Raw genomic sequence first — 20179 nt, forward strand, 5'->3', positions numbered from 1 at the left:
CCCCTACTTAGTGGCCCCTCCCCGCTAATCCTATTAGACGATGTCTCAGCGCTCAGCTCCCAGCTCCCAGCTCTCAGCCCAGTGTGTCGCATACTTTGCGGTTTCCACTTTGTCGTGTCATGCCTGCCGCCAATGTTTAGGTAGCGTCGCTGCGCCACCCCTTTCTGCCACCAAAAATGAGGAGAAAAAGTAATGGTCTTTAAGCCTTAAAGCGCCAACCCGATTGCGGGCCTGGCATAACTTCTGGTTCTTTGTCAAGCGGGAAAGTAATAAACGTCAAGTGACAGTTTCTGAAAATTGCAAGTTCTGAAGATTTATTTGCTCCGACGCAGCCCAGTAGTCAAAAGTTTTCGGGCAAATGAATGGTGGAAAAAGCGGCGAAACTGAAATCTAATTTAACGCTTTATTTGACACATTTCCCAATGCAAGTTGCCAGTGGAAGTTGCTCCGAAAGTGGGTCGGCTCTTAGCCATTTCTTTGCCTTTTGCCATTTGATTCGGTGGAAATTACAGCGAAATTATACACAAGCATTGCGCAGCACGGCTGTGAGTGTGTGTTAGTGGAAGGAAATGCAGCGAAAAGTTTGGGCCGGATGCCGACCGAAAGTAGGCTATAGATAACTGGCGTTTGCTTGCGGCTCATTAACATTTCAAAGTGGCAGCCAAGGGGCCAAAACACACACTTTTCAGGCCATTTCGTTCTCATTCCGCTTCCCCCAGCTCCCAGCTCCCAGCTCGCCATAATTCACGGCATGTCAGGCGTGCCTAACCTTCTTCGTCGTTCTACGTGTCGTAATGCCAGCCAAGGTGCTTGACATTTTTCGCGAACGCCTTCAGTTATGCAACCCATTTCCCCAAATGGAGAGAGAGAGAGAGAAAGAGCTGGCGAATGGGGGCGCCATTGTCTGCGGCCCCTTTCGCATCCCCAACACGAAAGCCTACAAACAAATTAAGCAGAAAATAAAAGCTTTATCTGCACGCCAGTGTGTATGTGTGTTTGTGGGTGGGAAAACTTAAAAACAAGGGTAAAAGCGAAAGAGAAAAACTCGTAGTTTCCTTAGCCTCCTGCTCTCGCAGCCGCCGGAAAAGTGCAGGCAGTTAAGCACTTTTGTCTCAATGAGTGTCAACAAGCGACCCGAGGAGGCGACGCGACACAAGTCAAGTGTGACACACCCATGCGAGTCAGCACAGTTGAGGTCGTGAAAATAGGAGCCAGGCCTAAATTAAAAACTAAGTAAAAACTATGTTCATTTCCTGTTAATGATTTCCACACGCTGTATGTGATACACGCTACATTTCCTCCATATTTCATAATCTTATGATGGTATTTCAGTTGTACAAGTTGGTATAAGAAGGCTCCTATATAGTATCACTGCTACTGTACAAGTGTGTGGACAAAATAGAGAAAAAGTAATCGCTCTATTAATGAGCCCCGGGCCAAGTGCAACAAGCTGACAACATGACCTAGCCTAACCCAGCTATTTGGCTCGGTTTTCCTCGCTGGTGTATGTGTGTGTGAGTGTGTGAGTGTTTGGGCCACTCGAGGGTTTAGTTTGCGGCTAGATATGGTCTTCTACGGCTGCTTGGCCAGCTCTTTCCTTTGTTTCGCCTCAAACAATGACTGCTTAGAAGGGGGAAATGGGCGGAATGGGGGCTGCTGTACGAGGCACAAGCCTTCAGTTCTCGCTGCCTTTACAATTCCCAACTGGTTGAAGCAATTAGAACGATTTTAATGCTCTCGTGCTCGTATTTTTTCCGCTCCTTGTTCAAAGGAACTTTTCTATTTTGATTCAAATTCTAATTGGATTCCATCTTTGGCAGCAATCTCATTCAATTTGCCAGCTGACAAAAGTTGCTATGCAAACGCGAAACATGAACGACCTGGGCAACAACAACAACAAGAACAAATCATTATTGAGGTACAACAACAATATGGCATCAGAGAGTGGAAAACTTCTCGTCACGTGGGGGCGAGCCAGAAAATAATGCGAGTGTATAGAAAAGTTTTTGGGTGAGGCGGTGAAAAGTGGGAGTGGGAGGTGTACTTTTTTTTGATGGAATGTCTGCCATGTATACATTACAAGTTTCGCGTTTCGAATGTGGGAAAATAGCATGGTCGAAAGGGAGGGGTGGGGTGTGGGGGTCGGGATGGATACGTTCCCTCATCACCATCTCGGTCTCCATCTGGGCAACTTTAATTGGAGCGACTTGAAAGCAAAGTTTTCATTCTATTTCCATGTCGCCTTTCTACTCTCAATTGCTTCTGCCCTGGTCAAGTGGCTCTTTGTGTAGATTTTCAGCTTTGAGCTTTGTCGTTTTGTTTATTTATTACTCGCTCCGATTGCCAAAGTCCAGACGGACAGAGGGTCTGCTGGAAGACCCTTCATTTTCCCTAATATAATTTAAATTTCCTGCACTGCTCTTTTGCCGGATTCCTTTCTCGCAGGCTTTTAGTGGGCTTTGGAGAGTCGTTAAATTTTTGAAGTTCCCTCCCAGCTTCAGTTTCGACTGGCTATAGCTGACCCTGGTTGGAAGTGGAAGTGGAAGTTGAAGTGCTCCCAAAATTGAAAAGTGGCCAAACTTTCGGTTTCTTTTTTCCTGCCTTCAAGGGGTGGAAACTTGCGGTTTTATTAATGTTTCTGCTTCTGTTTCTGAACCCTGAACGTCTTGAGGAACTTTTGCTCCTGCGCAGAATTTTTCAAGTTTACTTCAGCCTGCCGGTGTTGTTCCCGCTGATCCTGTTTGTGGGGCAAACAGGGGGAAAGGGAGCAGGAGCCACTGCATGCGAAAAGTTTCCGCCTGGTAATTATGCTGCGTGGGGGAGCAGCAAAGTTGGCTGTGAGGCATGTGAATAATGATGTTGGATGGTGGAAGAATATTTCCCTCTAATTTGCCAGCCCAATCGCAACACTCAATGCCTCAGCTTTGATTGCATTTCTTTCCAAATTAATTTAGCCATTTGGCTGTGCTTTTAGTGCCAGCACACATGGCTGCACAAACAATTAAAAATAATGAAAAACTGCAGAGCAGCAATATTAAAGAAGCCACCACTGACCAACCTCCTATGCATAGCTATGCTGCTGCTGCATTATGTAAAGCAATTAAAATGTTGCAGAGGCTCCGCGAACCGCCACCGAATGTAGCATAACTTGAGGCGCGCACTCACACACTCGCAAGCTCGCACACTCACTCGCTGGCAAACAAACAGTTGACTTTTAATGGCATGCAAGGGGGTAGAGGGTAGATGGTGGGGGGTAGTGCGCGTAGCAGCTGTGTTTCCTAGGCCAGCAGCCTGTGATTAAGGAAATTGTGGAAAATGTTAAACAAGCCAACGACCGAGCGCCCTGCTGCCCCCACTTGTCTGCTCCGCTGACCTGGTAAAAAAATCTATAAAAATGCAGCTAGCTAGTGCGCCCGCCATTAGGCAACATATTGCAGTCAAGGCCTTCGCTGCATGCATTTTTTAAATGCTCTTCTCTTCCGCTCCTGTCCACCGTGTGTTGCATGCCTCCGCCAGCCGCATGTGGCACAAACGGAAGCTGCTGTTTGGCTCGCATAAATAATAACAATGGCAGGAGACGGTGGGCGGTGAGCGGTGGGCGGTGGGTTAGTGGGCGTGGCCAGCCACCAGCACGTGTAGCAAGCTTGTTGGCTCTGCTGCTCCTGCTGCCTCTGCTGCTGCCTTTATTGAAACTATTTTCACAGAGTTTAAGCTGTGCGGGTGTATGTGGCGTATCTTTGTGTATCTTTGTGTACACGTGTTCCCGGGTGTTTTCTATCTTGTTTAAAAATTGTTGGCCATTTGGGTGCTGCTGCTGCTGGTACATGTGTTTACCCAGTTACTTTGGCTTATTGGCTTCAACTGGCAGCTTTAAAACGAAAGTGAGCTGGCCGACGAAGAGCGAGGGGGGAATCAAAACTAGTGTGTTGTGTTGCTTTATCCATTAATTATTTTGAAACTTGCTGTGGCGGGGGGTGTAGAATGCCCAGTTGGCCACAGTTTAAACTCACGTTGGGGAAATTCATAGCCAGTGAGAAATTCATCCAGAAACATACCTGAAAATTGAAAAGAGAGGAGATATTAGAAAAGTCAAATCCCTTGATGAATGCCGAAAACTAATAAAGTCAGAGTCTGATATTATTGACGAACGAACAACTTGTTTCGTTGTGTCAAATTAAATTTGCTTGTCTTAAAGTCGAAAAGTGCACTGGTGCTGATTGCTCGTGCAATAATTTAATTTGTTACACACTGCGGCTAACCGCATTTGGTTTATTTATTTTATTCAACTGCTGCATTTGTTTCTTTTTGGGGGTTTTGTGCCACTGTCAGTTGCAGCATTCACTTCACACCATTTTATTGTAATGCATTGCAAACAATCGTTGTTTATTTGCGAGTGTGCCTGAACATTTATAAATATTTTCTGATGTCTTTCATTTAGCAGGCGAATTCTGTTTTTGCCAGCAGTTGTTATGGCCAAGTGACACCAGGAATCACAGGCATTTATTCAGCTAGAAAAATTTAATGGCATGAGCGAAACAAAAAACAAAATGATTGAAAAATTTTGAAATTATCCAAGACTCGAACTTTCGTTTCATTGTCCATCGAATATGGCTCAAATTAATTTAAATGTCTTCCTAATGAATGCTTACAGCTTTCATAACTCTTCTCTCCGCCATTGTGATGCTAATCATAGAAAATGGAAACCAGCCCGGCTTACATAACGCGAGAAGTGAGAAGAAATTAGCTGCAGCCAACAAGATGTCCCATCGATACCAAAGATTCGTGAAACATGTCAACTGTCATGATGCCCGACACTTGCCGCCCAACATTTGTCTCTATTTCCCTGGCTCCACTGGCCAATTATCGGTTATTTATACTGCAATCTGTGGGTCGCGCAGCGTGAAACTGTGAAATGGATTTCGAATTGATATGCAGATGCTATTGCTGGGGAGAAATTCGACTGAATTATTTGATAAAAATGCAGTTTTCCCCGATTGGGCTCACAGCAGGTGCCGCGGCAGACTTATCAGCCTCTTCGAATGTTGCATAAGGTGCACCTCAACCTGGTGGCCGCCCAGAAAAACAATCAAAAGCAGCTCCTAACGAACATCCATAGCAGGCCTCGTCAGAACAGAACAGAGAATCCTTTTGCCAGGCCTCAGAAAAAATGCCATTCCCTGGCTCAATTCTGTGTAGGAAGCATCTGAATATGCTCCTCTTCCCCAAGCCCACCTCCATCCCCATCCTCAGCCTGCTGTCGTGTACAGTAGCCGCAAGCACATGTCAGACAAGGAACTGGCAGCGGGCAACAAGGAACACGAGTCGAGGTCTCCGGCTAATGGCTTTCTGGCTTCGAGAGCCGCGAGTTTCAGTCGCCAGATGAGCTGGGAGTCCAACAATCGAGGCGTATTCACATTTTTTCCTTATGCAATGATAATAAAAACGCAGCATGCGAGGCAGACTGCGAAATATAAATGAAATAAATTACTGCGCAGGCGCAGCGGACGAAACGGAGCTTCAAACAATGACCATGCCAGGAGGAACTGCAATTTGAATGAACGTGCCTCCGTGTGGGCTCTCGTTCCCGTTCCCCGCCCGCCGCATCGCCATTACCATCCCCATTCCCATTCCCGAAAAAGATGCCGGCGTGCAGAGATCGTGATAAGCCATTCGCGTGGAGCATTCTGGAGTAGCCCGATGCCGTGTCACGTGGTCAGCTCCGTTCTCATTTGAATGCGCAACAAGTTGCAAAAGGGGGAACGAGGAGAACGCCTTCATGCAACTCCTACGGCTTCATTTGCCATTATCTTGTTGCAGTTGCAGCTCCTCCGCGCTGCTGCGGTTAGTTAGTTCGCTTTAATTTATCGCTGCAAACATTTTGCGGACATCTTCCCTGCTGCAACCCGCAGCTCATTCTCCTTTAGCTGGTACCGCCGCAGCTACACCTACAATGCCACGGGGCAAGTCAATTGTCCAGTTGCCCCGCGATCACAATGTGCAGCCCACTCCCACTCCTACTCCCACTCCACTTCATCTTCAATATGCATGCAAATTTGACGCGTTTCCCCTTCTACCGATGCTACTTTATTCGCTTATTGAGTTTTATTGTGGTTGTCGTTATCTGCCGTTCTTGGGTTATCATTATGTTTACTGCAGTCATTGTTCGCCCTCAAGATGCTGCGTTGCCTCAAGACCCTAAGACTTGGCACTCGGACTCGCTCAAGTTGATCTTTATGAGGTGCGATCTTCATGGATGGCTTCGTCGAAAAACTACGGCTACTTTTTATAGAGAATGCGGCCGAGATTGGGATACCCTTCATTTCCTGTCCATGTCTCTCTGTCTATTTCAGAGTTCATTTGTATCCAAAACAGTTCCGATGGGCCAGTAGCCTATCGCCCTCGGCTCAGGACTGGAGCCAAGCGAAACCGACTAATACAAATGCTTGCCGGCTTATCTGCACATGCCAGGACTCCAGGAGCCATACAGACTTGTCAGTGTTTACCACTTTCAGTGCACTTGTGTTGCCCGACTTCCGGTCAACGAACTAAACCGATTCCGAGCAGCCACGGGACTCAAGAGCCCGGGGGTCCAGGATTTATGCCTTATGCTTTGCTTGGGCTTGTTCAGAGCTTATAATCTTGCCACTCGAATCGCTAAGCAGCGCCAGCTGGGGCAGGAGCAGGAGCCGGAGATCCTTCACTCGACCACTACACAGCTGCACTTAATTTAGCCTTAATTAATTGACCTGCAGTAGAGTCGAGTATTTCCTTCTTTCCGTTCCAACCCACTCAAACCAATCCTCGGCTCTTCGTTGGCCTGCACATTTTTCGCTTCCCGGTTTTGCGCAAATGTTTTGTGTGCATGCAAATCGTTCATTCGTTCATTCCCACATTCATTCATTCATTCATTCAGCCAGTCAGTCAGTCAGTCTGGTAGCCATTGAGTCGGTTCGTGGTCAGCTCCATTCAGATCCAAGTGGCGGTGCCGACCACTCCAGTGGCCCACTTGAGCAGGACCTGGCCCAGGCTCATTTCTTTTGAATTTGAATTTAATTTTTGTACTCGTTATACTAGTACATATACCCGTTCCGATTCACCGATTGTTGTTAGTCGGAGTCGAGATCGACGTTCTGATAGGAGCACGCACTACTCCGCGATTAATTCCTGCGGCTTAAGGGAATGGGCCGGAGATCGATAAACGAATTTGTTCAGCTAGGTCGAACGGACCGGAGCTCAAGCCCTTCGCTCTTGATAAATAACGTGTTTAATTAATAGAGCGGCTGAGGCAGCGCAGGATGGGAAGATGCGGCAAACTGGGTCAACGGTTTCGTGTGAATGCCGCATTATGGCCAGCCGGACAGCGACTAATTAAACCAAGGGCATCTCTGGATAAGAGCCAGCGGAACCAGCAGATTCTGAAGCACTCCGCTCCACTTTGGCTCCACCGGTGCCCCCTTCTCTGTCTTCTGGCCAACGATGATGACAGCGCCGCTGTGGTTGAACTCATTCGCAGAACACTTAATGCTCACTAATGAAATGTCAGCTTAAGTCATAACTCAAATGCAGCACACAAAGAGGTCTGGAGACCGCTACCCACATTCATTCCTTCCGCGGCAGAGTCTATGACATGGCCAGGGCGCCAGAAGCTTTCGGCCTGACCATTGGCTTTTTAAATATGACATGCATTTGCGGGATTTGTACGAGTGTGCCTTGGGTCTCGGCGTAATGTCCATTGTAATTGATAAGTTTTGTTTCCTGTCGGCCATTTTTGCTTACGCGGCTAAGGGAGATTGATGATACCTTGAAGGACTTTCCGGAGCACCCACCCTCCCTCCTCCATCCATTTCCGGATGAACTTGAGCTTTTTCGGATAATTGTAGTCTGCCCGAATGAAATGATGAAAAGTTTTCGCAAGTCCTTGCCACTGCCACCCATCTGTCGGCCAGTTGATTGATGAATTGATAAATATCTAGTTGAGAGCCGGCTGCGGGTGGCCAAGGCCCCACTGCCGCGGAGATTGCTACAGACAGCCGGATAGAGGCATCCTTATTATTATTGCGTTATTATTAAAGCGTTTTTAATGCTAAATGTCAAATGCAGGACAGATAAGCAGACCCGAGCTGTCAATGCGCAAGCATCCAGGATAAATGGTGCTCCTGCAGCAGGAGAAAAACCTCGGACGTTGGGCTACAGAGAAATCATTACTAAATGAGCATGTTCAGTGGGAGAAGGACCCCTGATAGAGTCCTTCCCCAGTTATCTCCACGACGTCGTCTCCGCCTGTCTCCGTCTGAGCTGCAAATCCCACTTAAAATCCGCTCCGTTTACGAAAATCTAATGATGATTAATTACCGCCACAGAGGAGAGTCCGGCCTTCTCCATTGGCATGCTGGTTCAAGTTGAGGTTTTCCCTTCGCCGGTTGGGGGCAGAGCTAAGTACGTCGTATATAGTTGCCAAGTGGGCGGGGCGGAAAGCGGTGGGCACGTGACGCGCCACGATTGGTCAGCTCCTTTCTGAGTCATCTTGTCCGTGTCCGGCCGTGGGTCATGGCCTTGCACTCCCGCTGGCCTGGTCATTATCGCAGTGGAACAAGAAAGTAATTAATATGCCCAACTTTCGATTGCTGTTAGTGTCAGTTGGGGAACTACTCTCCGTCAGCTTAGCCAAGGCCAAGTCAAAGTTAAATGTGAGAGAGCTGGAGAGTTTTTCACAAAATGCAACATTGGGTAACAAATGCAATTATTATAGATTATTGAGATGGCCACGGAACCTCGGCGGAACCTCATTGTCGAGGCCAATCAACTGCCCGCGGACTGTAACTAACCGGCTCTTTGGGGTCGATTATGTGTCAATTAAAAACCATTTTCATGCTAATGGCACTGCCAAATTCACGAAATTTATCAAATTTAGCTTTCCCATAATGCAATCGTTTCAACACGCAACCAAAACTTGCATTCCAAATCAGATGTACGAGAGCTGGCATATAAAATATTTTCAGCCTGCCTCCCCTGTTGGTCAAAACAAATGCTGCTGGGTGAGGAGTACAAAACGCTAATTTGTTTTTAATATGCGGCATGTACAAGAATTATGGAAACATTATGGATAACCCCGGTTGATTGGCTGCTCAAAAATTCATAGATCGCAAAGTGTTTCGTCGTTAACACTCTACGCGGAGCTGGAGATTCGGCCAAGTCGCAAGCGTGCTTGGTCTTAACAATGTTATTAAAATTAATATAAATGACTCGCCACAGGCAGGGGGTTCTGCCATCTTTACCATCACTTGGGTTCGGCTCACAGGTAGTAGCGGCTGTCTTGGAAACCGTTCAATGCTCTCTCGCTCCTCAAGAAGTGGCTGTAACGCCTGGCCACAGTAATTAATTATATGGAACTCTGTTCTCCCTTTCGACCCATGTTCTACGAAGAATTCGTAAAAAGAAACGGCTTGCGACCGCCTCTCAGCCCACCTTTTTCTATTGTCTAAACAATTTTTGTCGGACGCTCTGTCTTCTAATGAGCGGGTTCTGGGTGCGAGGCATAGAAAATTCGCTTGTAACGAGTTTTATTAATTAAAATATGGCCTGAGCGACGGAGGGAATAGCGCCATTTAAGCCGATTTGGCCTCAGATCCGAGTTGTTTGTTATGGTAACGAGTGTAAATTTCATGGCAATTTACGGGGACTTTGATAGATTACAGGTGTAAAGCGCCTGCTAATCAATCGAAGCTCCCATGGTGAAAAATCGATAAAATAACCTTCGCTGAGCGGTAACACCAGCTCTCCAAGATTGTCATTTATTTTTCCAAAACATTTGCCAGCCATTGTCATCAGCCCTCAACCGGCATAGCCCATCATTCTCAACTTTAATTAGCCATTGCTTGGCTCACATTTATTTACGTGGGAATTGCCAATCTGAGAAAGGACCACAAGGATAATGCCTGGCAAAAATGGGTAATATTTGAGCGAAAGGAACGATAAAAAGCATACGATATGCATAAGGCTGGACTATTAATAGCAATAAATTGAATGTGACTCAAGTGCGTCAGTGGTGTGGGTAAGTGTCCCTGTATCTCAGCAGGCAATATTTGCCAGCTTAAATATTCATGTGCGATCAAATAATGCCAAGCCATCCACGTCCACATCGACAACCGAGCACGGACAGACACCCAGGACTCGCAGGGAAACTCCCGCAAGCGGGGCTCATGTATTCGGGGAGCGAAGGGAAACCACAAGTTCTAACTTCTTATGCAAAGCCACTTAACAAAAAGCAATTTATTTGCACATAATTTGTCAGCACTGCCGCAGGATATGCGAAAAGATGAAGCAACAACGGGCAGGGGGCAGGGGGCATGCGCACAGGATTCGAAGTCACTAAAATTACAAATTAATTTTACCGAGAATTTGTGCAAAAACTACGTTGAAAATATGCTGAGATGCGATTACGATGAGGCAAATCCCCACATTCGTAGCCACCCAGAACATCCCAACCCAACCCAACCACCCTCTTGCCCATTTTCCTTTGACTACATAAGATTTCGTGGAGTAAATGAAATGTATTGAATTGACATAAAAGTCGCTCAAGTTAATTCCTCGGATACGTAATTGGTAGGTTTTCCGTGCCCCATCCACCCCAGAAACCCCATACGGATCCCACTGCCGCGCTCATATGATTACGGGGTTGTTGTTGGCTGCCATAAACGGAGCCCACAGAAATCCATAGAAACTTTTTCGTTCTTTCTTTGGGCCTTTGGACAATGTCAATTTGTTAGCATTTATTGAATTGTGAATTATTAAAGCGAACAAATTGAAATCGTAAGTGTATGGGTGTGGGTCTCCCCTATGGAATGTGGTATGCATGTGTGTATGTGCCCACCGTATACATACATGTACATCTATGTACTTATCTGCGCTTACAGAACTCCATATTGTGTGCAGGGCACAAAGGCAAAGTCGATTTAGTTGGCCAAATAAGCAAAGGCAAAAGGAAAATTGAAGGCCAAAGGGAGAATCGGGAGTGGGGGTAAAGGAGAATGGCCGAGGGAAAAAGAAAGCCGTAATCAGTGAGGTGCAGAGAAGGCAGAACGAGATTGCGTTAGGGCCAACAGCTGAGACTGAGGATGGCTCTGAGCAGAGAGCGGAGGGGGAGAAAGTCCTTAAAGGATTTCGCAGAGGTTCTTTAATTTTAAGTTTCTTCTGCCAAGATACTTTTCCATTTCGCCCGCTTCAAGGACCCCCTTGAGGACATTGCTTTAAGAATGGGAACGACAATGCCGCCCCCGCTGCCTTTGACAGAAACGCCCACAGCACTTAACCCCCCCGCTGACTGCAGGCGAGGGGTGGCCAAAATAAATGCCAATGAAAGCGAGTAATAAATGCAAACACAAGCACACGCTTCACACACACACACACACACACGAATTGATTGAAAAGGAAATTCCCAAACAAATGTGTTAGTTATGAGTGGGCGCGTCTTTGGGGTGGTGGTTGCTGGCTGGTATAAATTCAACAAAATGTATTAAGTAAATATGAAGGCAACAAAAAGTTGCTAAATAAACCGCTATTCAGAGTCTGGTTGGGAATCTGCTTCCCCAACTCATCTGAAGATGTTCCTTTCCCTCTTTGTGGCTGCAAAATCGATATCCGAAAGTGGTGGATGATGATGGTCCATCTATGGGTTCGGGTTCAGACCCCCATACATCCCTGCCCCGATATTAACAGCTTTTATTTTCTTGTGCAATTTCTCAAATATTTGTCTTGGAGTTTTTTCCCCGTTCCGCAATTCTTCTGGTTCCTGCCAACCAAAACAAATGGCAACTAATGGTGGATGGGCGGGGGTGTCGCGCTCAAGGACCAGCCAGGAATTGCCACGCTCCCTCCGCCACTCTGCCACCGAAGCCCAGAGTAGAAGCTTCGTTTCCATTATCAAATCGTTGACATTTATGCCGCTGGCTGGCATCACTTGATTATGATGAGACATGCGACGTGCCTCGGACTGCAGCTTGAGGTCGGATCTGGACTTCGACTGGTATGTTTCTGGACTCGGACGTGTTAAATTATCACCAGCTCCTTGCTGCCCTGAATGACCCGGGGCATTGTTTAGTTTATAAGTTCGTTAGTTAGTTAGTGGACTTAGCTCATTGTCTGCCAACTAAAACCCTTTCGCAATCCCCCCATTCCCCACTCCCCGTTGTCTCAAGCTGTGTGTTTGTGGGCAGTCATTGGAGCTTGAACCGGTCGATAGTCCTGCTGCAGGACCTCGCTGGCGACTAGGCGACTAATTGCCAAAGCAGCTTAAGACAATTGAAATTATGAACCCAACAGCTACTGATGCTCTGCTAATGTGTATGTGCGTCCAGTCAAGAGGTCACATAGCGATAAGCCCCGGCATTCCGAGGTCGATTCACGGATGGCTTGATTCAGGGCTCACGATCCAGGACATTTGCCGCATTGAACGTACCTGCAATTAGAATAAGCAAACAGAATAATTCGGTTAGTCAAACGGTCGGTCGAATGGCTTCAAAAGGGGTTTATGTTCTCCTAAGTGGTGGGAATTGTTGGCCAGAGCAGCTCTGGCGTCTTGAACTCCTGCCAAATATGTCGAGGAAATGCGACAAAAGCAATTTTTAGGAATAATGTTTACGACTTTGCTGTCTGTTGTCTACCTCCCCCCTTTGGAGACCCTTGCCGCACTTTAGGCGCAGCCATCGAAAACGGATTTGGCTGCCAAGTCCTTTTCAGAAAGCCAAAACAAACTGAAAATTGCATAAATTATCGCCAGCAGGAGGAGAGGGTTTTTCACCACCGCCGCGTGGTTTTTCCACTGCATTTGCTGTGCAAGTAATAACAGGCCATAAAAATCACACTCCAAGGGGGGCGGGGTCGAAATCATAGAAAAATTATGTAAATATTGGGTGAGAAGAAGTCACATACTCACTCGTCCGCATTCCCGCATTCTCCGAGCAGTTCAGCGAACCCTCTCAAGGATTTCTCTGCAATTGATTGGAAGGCCAAGAGGACTACTGTGGACTACTATTCGCCCAATGACAGGGGAAAAGCGATAGCACTTGGACCCTTCGTCTCTCTTGGACCATCGGAAGAGGCCAGGACTTTGTCGTTATGACAAGTGAAGTGACCGAAAAAACGAGGAGAAATGCCAAGAGAAATGACACAGGAATGAGCGGCAAAAAAACGGGCAAGATGAAGAAAAGCCGGGGAAACTGCAATCGTCATTTTGTTGGCAGTACTTCCTTACAGTTCAATTGCTGCGATTTGATGTCCTTGACGTTCTTTATTCGACAATTTCTTTCTGTAATTTCCAAGCAGGACAAAAAAGCTGAATACCATCGAAAGAAACAATTTTGTGTGCACGTGTATCTGTCTGTATCTGTCTAGAAATGGTTACGATTCCGATTTTTAATCAAGGAAAACCGTATCGATTGCTCAATAAATACTTGTCATTTCGCCTCTTATTTATCGCTTGTGTTTCAGCTCTGTTCGAGTTGCTTCAGTTAGGTATTGCAAACAACAAATTGCAGCTAGTAAAATACAAATTTTATTATCTCAAATTTTTGCACTCATCAATTTCCAATGTGCCGGGGTCGGAAGGGGGTGGGGTTTGCTGAGGGGTCCGGGGCATCCATCAATTTTTATGACAGCCCAGCGAAACTAAAAACTCGAATCAGAAAACCAACATCCGAATTTTGAATGCACACGAATCCACACCAGTGCCTCGCTCCTCGTCCAGCTCCTCCTGCTGCTCATGCTCCTGCCGACTCTCTCTTATCAGTTACAAAACTGCAATATATTTTGCGGAATAGAATGGCTGGGCGCCACCGCGATGCTCTACATTGTTAGCACCAATTTTATGGCTTTTGCATTGTTATTGATGCTCCAGTTAATTTTTATTGTTCACTGCACATGGCAAAGGCAATAGCAGCATCGAAATGCCAGCCATTGTTATGGTTATGGCCGGGATTTGGGACTCGGGCAGTCCACCCCGCGTGATCACCATGCCAATCAGCCCCTCATTTGGCCAAGTTGTACCGTTTAGTGTAATGCAATTATTTAACTTGTGCAACTTTTCCTTGAAGATCTCAAGTGAATCGACTGGAGCTCAGCTGCCGTCGGAGGAAACTCAATTAAAACATCAGAGCTGCGATGCTGCAACATTCCCATCTCCGTGGCTATTTGCAACATGGAGCTGCGCGCAGATGCTAGCCGATAATTAACTTGAAAATCAACTTTTAGTTGCCCGGAGTCCGTTCAAAGCTCAATTCGGTAGCCAGCTGGGGGGAATCTAGTTCAGCGATACGCTTCGAGTGATTGAAGTGTATCTTAAAGATATTCTATCTTTGTGCTTTGTTCTTGGCTTTCATGCATCCCGATTATTTGCGGTTCTGTCTCCAATCCGAGAATCTCTCGCCCGGTGTCATCTCAAGCGCAAACTGTTCAAAACCTAATGAAGCGTCCAATTTTTTGTTGTGGCCTTTTTCTCTTTGCCTTTCTCACCAAATTCAATTTGCGTTTCGGGTTTTTGTAGTACGAGTAGGTCGCAGTCTGTCTTCCGCCTCGGCACGCCCAATTCTCAGTCAGAGTCCGACTGAAAGCCTCAGTTCTTTGGGGCTTTGGGTTTTTCTGTTTTTCGGTTTTTCTTTTTTCCCCGTGATGCTCCATCGCGCTTTATAACCCGTTTGTTTGTCTTTCAGTCAGTCGCTTCATTCGCTTCATGCGGTTCAACCTTCATTAGGGCAGCAATTAATTGTCATTTGTCAGTTTTTGTTAGACAATTCTGTTGCTCTCGGGGATTTGGTATGCATATTTATGAATGAGTTCTGACGTTTTCATAAAAAATTATGTTAAGCGAATCGGGAGACGAAGACTCACTTGACTGGTATTTGGCCAACGTATGGGAAAGCAAAAGCTATAGAGCACGGAGCAAGTGGAAAACTGGGGGGTTTGCTGGCTCTGCTCTGAAAATTGGATGCCAAAAACGTTCTGGCAGCAAATGAAATGAAAATCGAACTAATGTAAAATTTAGACCGCACACACACAAACCCAGAAGCTTTGCGGCTAAGAGGGGGTTGGAAGGGCCGTTACCCGCTGCACAGCTGCAAAAATGGTCGGGACTCTCGTTATTGTTGCCACTGCAACAGCTGCTCCTGCTGCCTCTGCTGCATCCGAAAAATGTTGCATAAAACTCGGCACCACCCAACGCCCAATGTTTTGTGGTGGAACCACCGACCCGCCCAAATCCCGCCTGCAGTTTGGGCGCCCGCCCCTAAGTCCGTATCTGTATGTGTGTGTGTGTGTATGTGCGTGTGCGTGTGCAGCTTTTGTTGGCATAAAATTTTGCGTATAATTAGAAAATTGTGCCAGGCTCCTCTGCCGCCGCCTCCTGGTCTTCTTGTCCCACTTCATAGACAGCTGCTGCAGCTTGCTTTTCTTCGGCTGCATGGGGCGGATAGAGAGCTACGCCTGGTACATCAATTAGTGCCGCACAAAGCCACAGTGGCATGTGGCAGAAGACCCCACACTCCATGCCCCCGACTGCCAAAAATTGTGTCCCTCTTTGCCTGTCATTTCGAGTGTAAACTGTGAGAGGTGTCATCTTCCCCTGCCCCAAAACACAACCCCATCTCACCTCAGCCCGAATTCGAATTCCCCCCTTTGTGCCACGCCTTGGGAGTCCCACAGCTTGTAATTGCTTGAGGTTTAATTAAAAAATATTTGTCTGTGTTTGTAGACATCCTGAAAGTTTGTGCCTAGCTGGATACAGAGCATCAGCTAAAACGCAGAAAAAATTGCAACCATTCCTTCTTATCAGTTATCATGACCCTAATCAAAATGTTGTTTTATGTTTAATAAAAATTAACTCTCTCTCGTTATTATAATATACTTGGCTATAGCCAAGGAGATATAATATACGGTTAGGTGACGACCCTCACCTCCACCCTTTAACTTCTTATATAGGATCTAAAAATGCAGCATCGGTACGTCGAAAACTTCAAAGAACTTTCTCTGCTGGCCACGGTCCAATCCAACCCGAATTTCAATCCCTAGCACAGACGCAATCTTGCTTACAAAAACTGCTGTGCAAATTTATGCAGTAAAACTTTAAATTGATTTTTATTCCTTTTTTTAGCAGAACAGAGGGACAGATATAGAGCTAGATATGGCTGTGGTGTCTGGAAGGGGGTGGCGAAGACAAACTGCGAAGGCAACAAAAAGAAGTCGGACAATTTAGTTTTTTAATCCAATGTGACTTTTGCGCTGCCCGGAATGAAACTCTGACCGACTGTGGGTGGACTCGGGCTGACAACTTCGGATGCGATATGCAAATGAAGCACCGACAACTTTGGGCTATCGAAAGTCGAAGTCCGTTCGCAACCGAAATTCCTCCAATGGCAATCCAATCCCAAAAAAATGCAGCGTGATTAATGTCCCAACTTTTTACCATGTGGACGAGGCGGTGGAAGAGCGGGGGTCTGTGCTAATGGCCACCTAATCGGGAAAAGTTTTGTCTGATTTTAAGCTCCTCCGTACGTGAAAATCTGTTGGCAGACTGCAAAATTGAATATGCGAGGGGCCAACTTTTAAGCCATAGAGAGCAAATTAAGGGCATTAAAACAAAAGTTCCCCTCATACGTGATAAAGTCAAAATGTCGAATGCAACTGTGAAAACAATCGGAGCCCCCAGCTCGGTACTCAAGCTGTTAAAACAACATTTGATGGTGAACTTTTTGACGATCGATCCCTCGGGGATCCGGAAAAACAGAAATGTCACTTCATGCATACGAGTATGTTGATCTTGGGTCCCTGGATCCAAATCTCTCTCCGAATTGTGTGCGTGTTAATGACATGCTTTCCCTGTTCTTTATGTTTTCTTTTGCCTAAACAATTGTTTTCCCATTTTCTTTGTCTCTTGTCTAGTTTATGTCGTTGTCTTTGGAACAACATCGCCAAGAACAACATTGTGAGATGCTGCAGAGCCGAGCATTCAGTGTCATTAATGCAAATAAATTGTTCAAATTCCCCGAAACTCCCAACAGCTTTTTAGGGCTGGGAGACGGGAGAAAGCTGTATCAAATAGAATGTGAGAATGGAATGGCGATTAAAAATGCATTACTTGGGAATATCCAGCGCAGCACAAAAGTCTAAACATATCCATTTCCACCCATGAAAAAGTCATTTGAAAGTCGCCAACCCACGACGACGACAACCCTTTCTCCTTCTGATTACAGTTCGCGTTACCAGTCCCGTTGTTGTCATTACCAATTAAATTGAATTAAACAGACACACGCAACAATTTGTTAACAGTAAATGTCCCCTCCCTGGCCGGGCCAAGATATATACTTATACCCACGTACCTATTTGAGGCCCCGGGTCGGCGGCTAGGATAACGCTTTCCATTCATGTCGCGGGCAATCGAAGAGCATGAAAAATGCATGACAAGGAAACTCAAAACTCAAACACCCACACGTGCGAAGCGGGAAACCGCAGAGGAAGGTTGCTTGTGGACGGGATTGGAGATGGGGACCGCTATCTGATTGACAGCTTGACCGATTTCCAGGAGCTGCGGGAGGGTTCAACGATGTGTGCAGCCAACACTGACGACGCGACCGATGAAGCAAGCGAGGTATTCAATTACACTCCTTCCCTGAAAACGCACATGAGCGGGAGTGGGCATGGGTGGGGAGGAGTGGGGTGTGGTGTTGGCATGACATATCTACTGGCCAGTTATATTGCGGCTGCCATAACTACTGCGGCTAATTACACGCATATCCCGCACTTTGTGCCCCGCCCACTGTCTACTGTCCACTGCCTACCGCCCACAACCCACCACCCACTGCCACCACAGCAGGCTTAGTTAGGCATAAATAATGTCGTCTCGCAGTCGACGACGTGTAGAGTCCCGATAGACATCGGCGGCCCTATCGTATTACCGGTTTATTAGTATCCCATTATGCATTCGATTCATACGCCGTGCAGCCGTATTATATGGTTTATCGCATACCGTGAATCGCAGGATATTCCACATGCGTTGGTAATGGCGTGGACAATGCCTTGCGGCATTCGCTGTGGTTACAGCTGTGTTTAGTCCCGTTGTTGCACGGATTCAGTTGCCCATGCGGTATTACTTTCCTGACTATTTATTTCGACCAACAATATCCCCCAGAGCCTAGGGTCAATCTTCGACCGCTCCTTGCTACTCTACTACTCAGACTGCCCCTTAGCCCAAGTCACATCTCCCGTTGGCTGGGAGAAACCCCATTCGGTTAATCAGATCGCATCAGTTGCTCGCATGTCGCGTTTCATTAGCTGACAAAACGGAAGGGGTTGTCGAACCACTCTACGTAAGCTATTATCTCGGTAAAACATACCACCCCACTCTTGCCCGGTCAACACCCACAATAGACTCTCTGGGCCGCCGTCGATGGTTGCATGTGATAAAAGTGGAGCAGTTTCCACAGACCCATGGATCCTACGCGGCTTTGCGGCTATATTTAAGCCTCCGACCACAAAAACTGGGCTAAGCTGCGTACTCAATGTGTAGTCCATTGTTTGCCGAGAGTGCCTTGGACGTAGTGGCACGCTCCGCTAGGTTTCACTTAACACTTGACCCCACGCAACGTCAACGACAACAACGAAAACGAAAATGAAAACGAGGAGCGTCTCGCACCTAAACCTCTTTTACTACTTTACGGCTAATAAAATAGGCAAAACCAACAATGCAGCGCAACAAAGGAACCCAGCAAACTGAACAAACAAATAAATAAATAAATATCCAGTCGAGGGATAGTTGACGAACTGTCTGCCCCCTGCCCGCCTTCATTCCCTTCATCCCCATCCCGTATAGGGTTTTCCTGGAGGCGTCTTCGGTTCTGCTGGCTTTTTATGTAACCTATAATTTTCGTAAGTAACCGGAAAACGTTTTACGTTCCCCGGCTTCCGTTGACCGACCTGGATTACCTGTTCGACCGCGTCTTCGTCTTCGGAGCGTCACCCGAAATTTATTTTATGGCCCTTTTGGGTCATTTGTCCCCGTTTGGTTCACTTATCACTGAGCTGCGACGGCGGCGCCTGCGCCCTATGACCCGCTCAACCGTGAAATTGCCCGCGCTGGAAACGAACCTGGACTCCAAATGCTTCTGATCGGACTTGGCCTGCAAGTCGCGTTCCCAGAAGACTGCCCCATGTCCCAGTTGGTTACCACCACGCTTTCTTTGACCCGCCTTGCAGTGCAGTTTAGTGCTGGTGATGTCTCCACAGCGCCACATTTTAAAGGACTTAATTGTGGACTTGGCATAACCAATTATTAGGGATAGACCGCCGCTTGAAGCCCGAGTTCCAAACTACTGTCTGCCGCTTCTGAGATTTTTATGCCGCGTCACGCTCTGGCATGCCGCCGTAATTTTTCATATGTATGAGCTGTTTCTTTTTGTCAGGCCTTTTCTCCCTGGCTTTCTGTGGCTATTTATTATTTAACATGAGTGAGTGAGTGCGTGTGTAAATCTTGTAAATCTCCTGCTTTCAACACGGCGGCCACTACACCTACATACATGTGGCTGCCCCGCTTTACCAACTTTTCTGCCTGGTCATGGCTTTTAAGAGAATTCTTTAAGCGAATTTAAATGCGATTCATGACAGGGGATTGGTGCGCTGCGAGATTCTTGCCTGTAAATTGCATGTTTTAGTTATCGTTTTGTTTCGTTTTCAGTTTTAGTTTAGTTGCCATTGCTAAGTGGCCCATCTTCGCGGCCTCCTCCAAACAGCCCATGTCATCGTCCAAGTCGTCGGGGGCTAGTTTTTTGAAGCGTCATTAGTGGGAATGTGTTTTGCGCTGAGCTGTGCCCATATTTACTTGTATTATTAATTGAACGCCCAAATAATCTGAACAAATGTTTCGTTTCGAAAGAGCACAGTTCGCTCCCTTGCCCTGCGGATGTTTTAATTATTGGTTGCACGGAGCATTCGGGGCGTATGAACGTGAAATATGCATATGAAATGGAGAGTCGACTACTGATTACATGGCCCAATTAGCTTGACATTGATCCGCTTGATCCCAGCACTTTATACTAACTATATTCGAGCTACGACGCCGAGCTTTGACTCTTAGATGTTGTTGCTCCCAATTCCGAGGGGATTTAGTCGAACGCGAGAGCTGATAACTGGAGGCAATAGT

At 46.7% G+C, this 20179-nt stretch overlaps 1 protein-coding gene across 6 annotated transcripts in view; it reads right to left on the minus strand.

Annotated features, from left to right (window-relative positions):
- The window catches only part of LOC6739109 (teneurin-m), a 120692-nt gene that overhangs the window by 53555 nt on the left and 46958 nt on the right, over window positions 1-20179 (minus strand). For 4 of the 6 annotated variants that reach the window (XM_039293145.2, XM_039293144.2, XM_039293142.2 and 1 more), the window contains exon 2: window positions 4011-4055. The exons of the other annotated variants lie outside the window; for them this stretch is intronic. In XM_039293145.2, coding sequence (XP_039149079.1) covers window positions 4011-4055 — 45 coding nt within the window. The remainder of the gene's footprint in view (window positions 1-4010; window positions 4056-20179) is intronic. 6 annotated transcript variants of the gene reach the window in all.

This window comes from Drosophila simulans, chromosome 3L (assembly GCF_016746395.2).
Source record: "Drosophila simulans strain w501 chromosome 3L, Prin_Dsim_3.1, whole genome shotgun sequence".
In the NCBI taxonomy this organism is placed as follows: Eukaryota; Metazoa; Arthropoda; class Insecta; order Diptera; family Drosophilidae; genus Drosophila; species Drosophila simulans.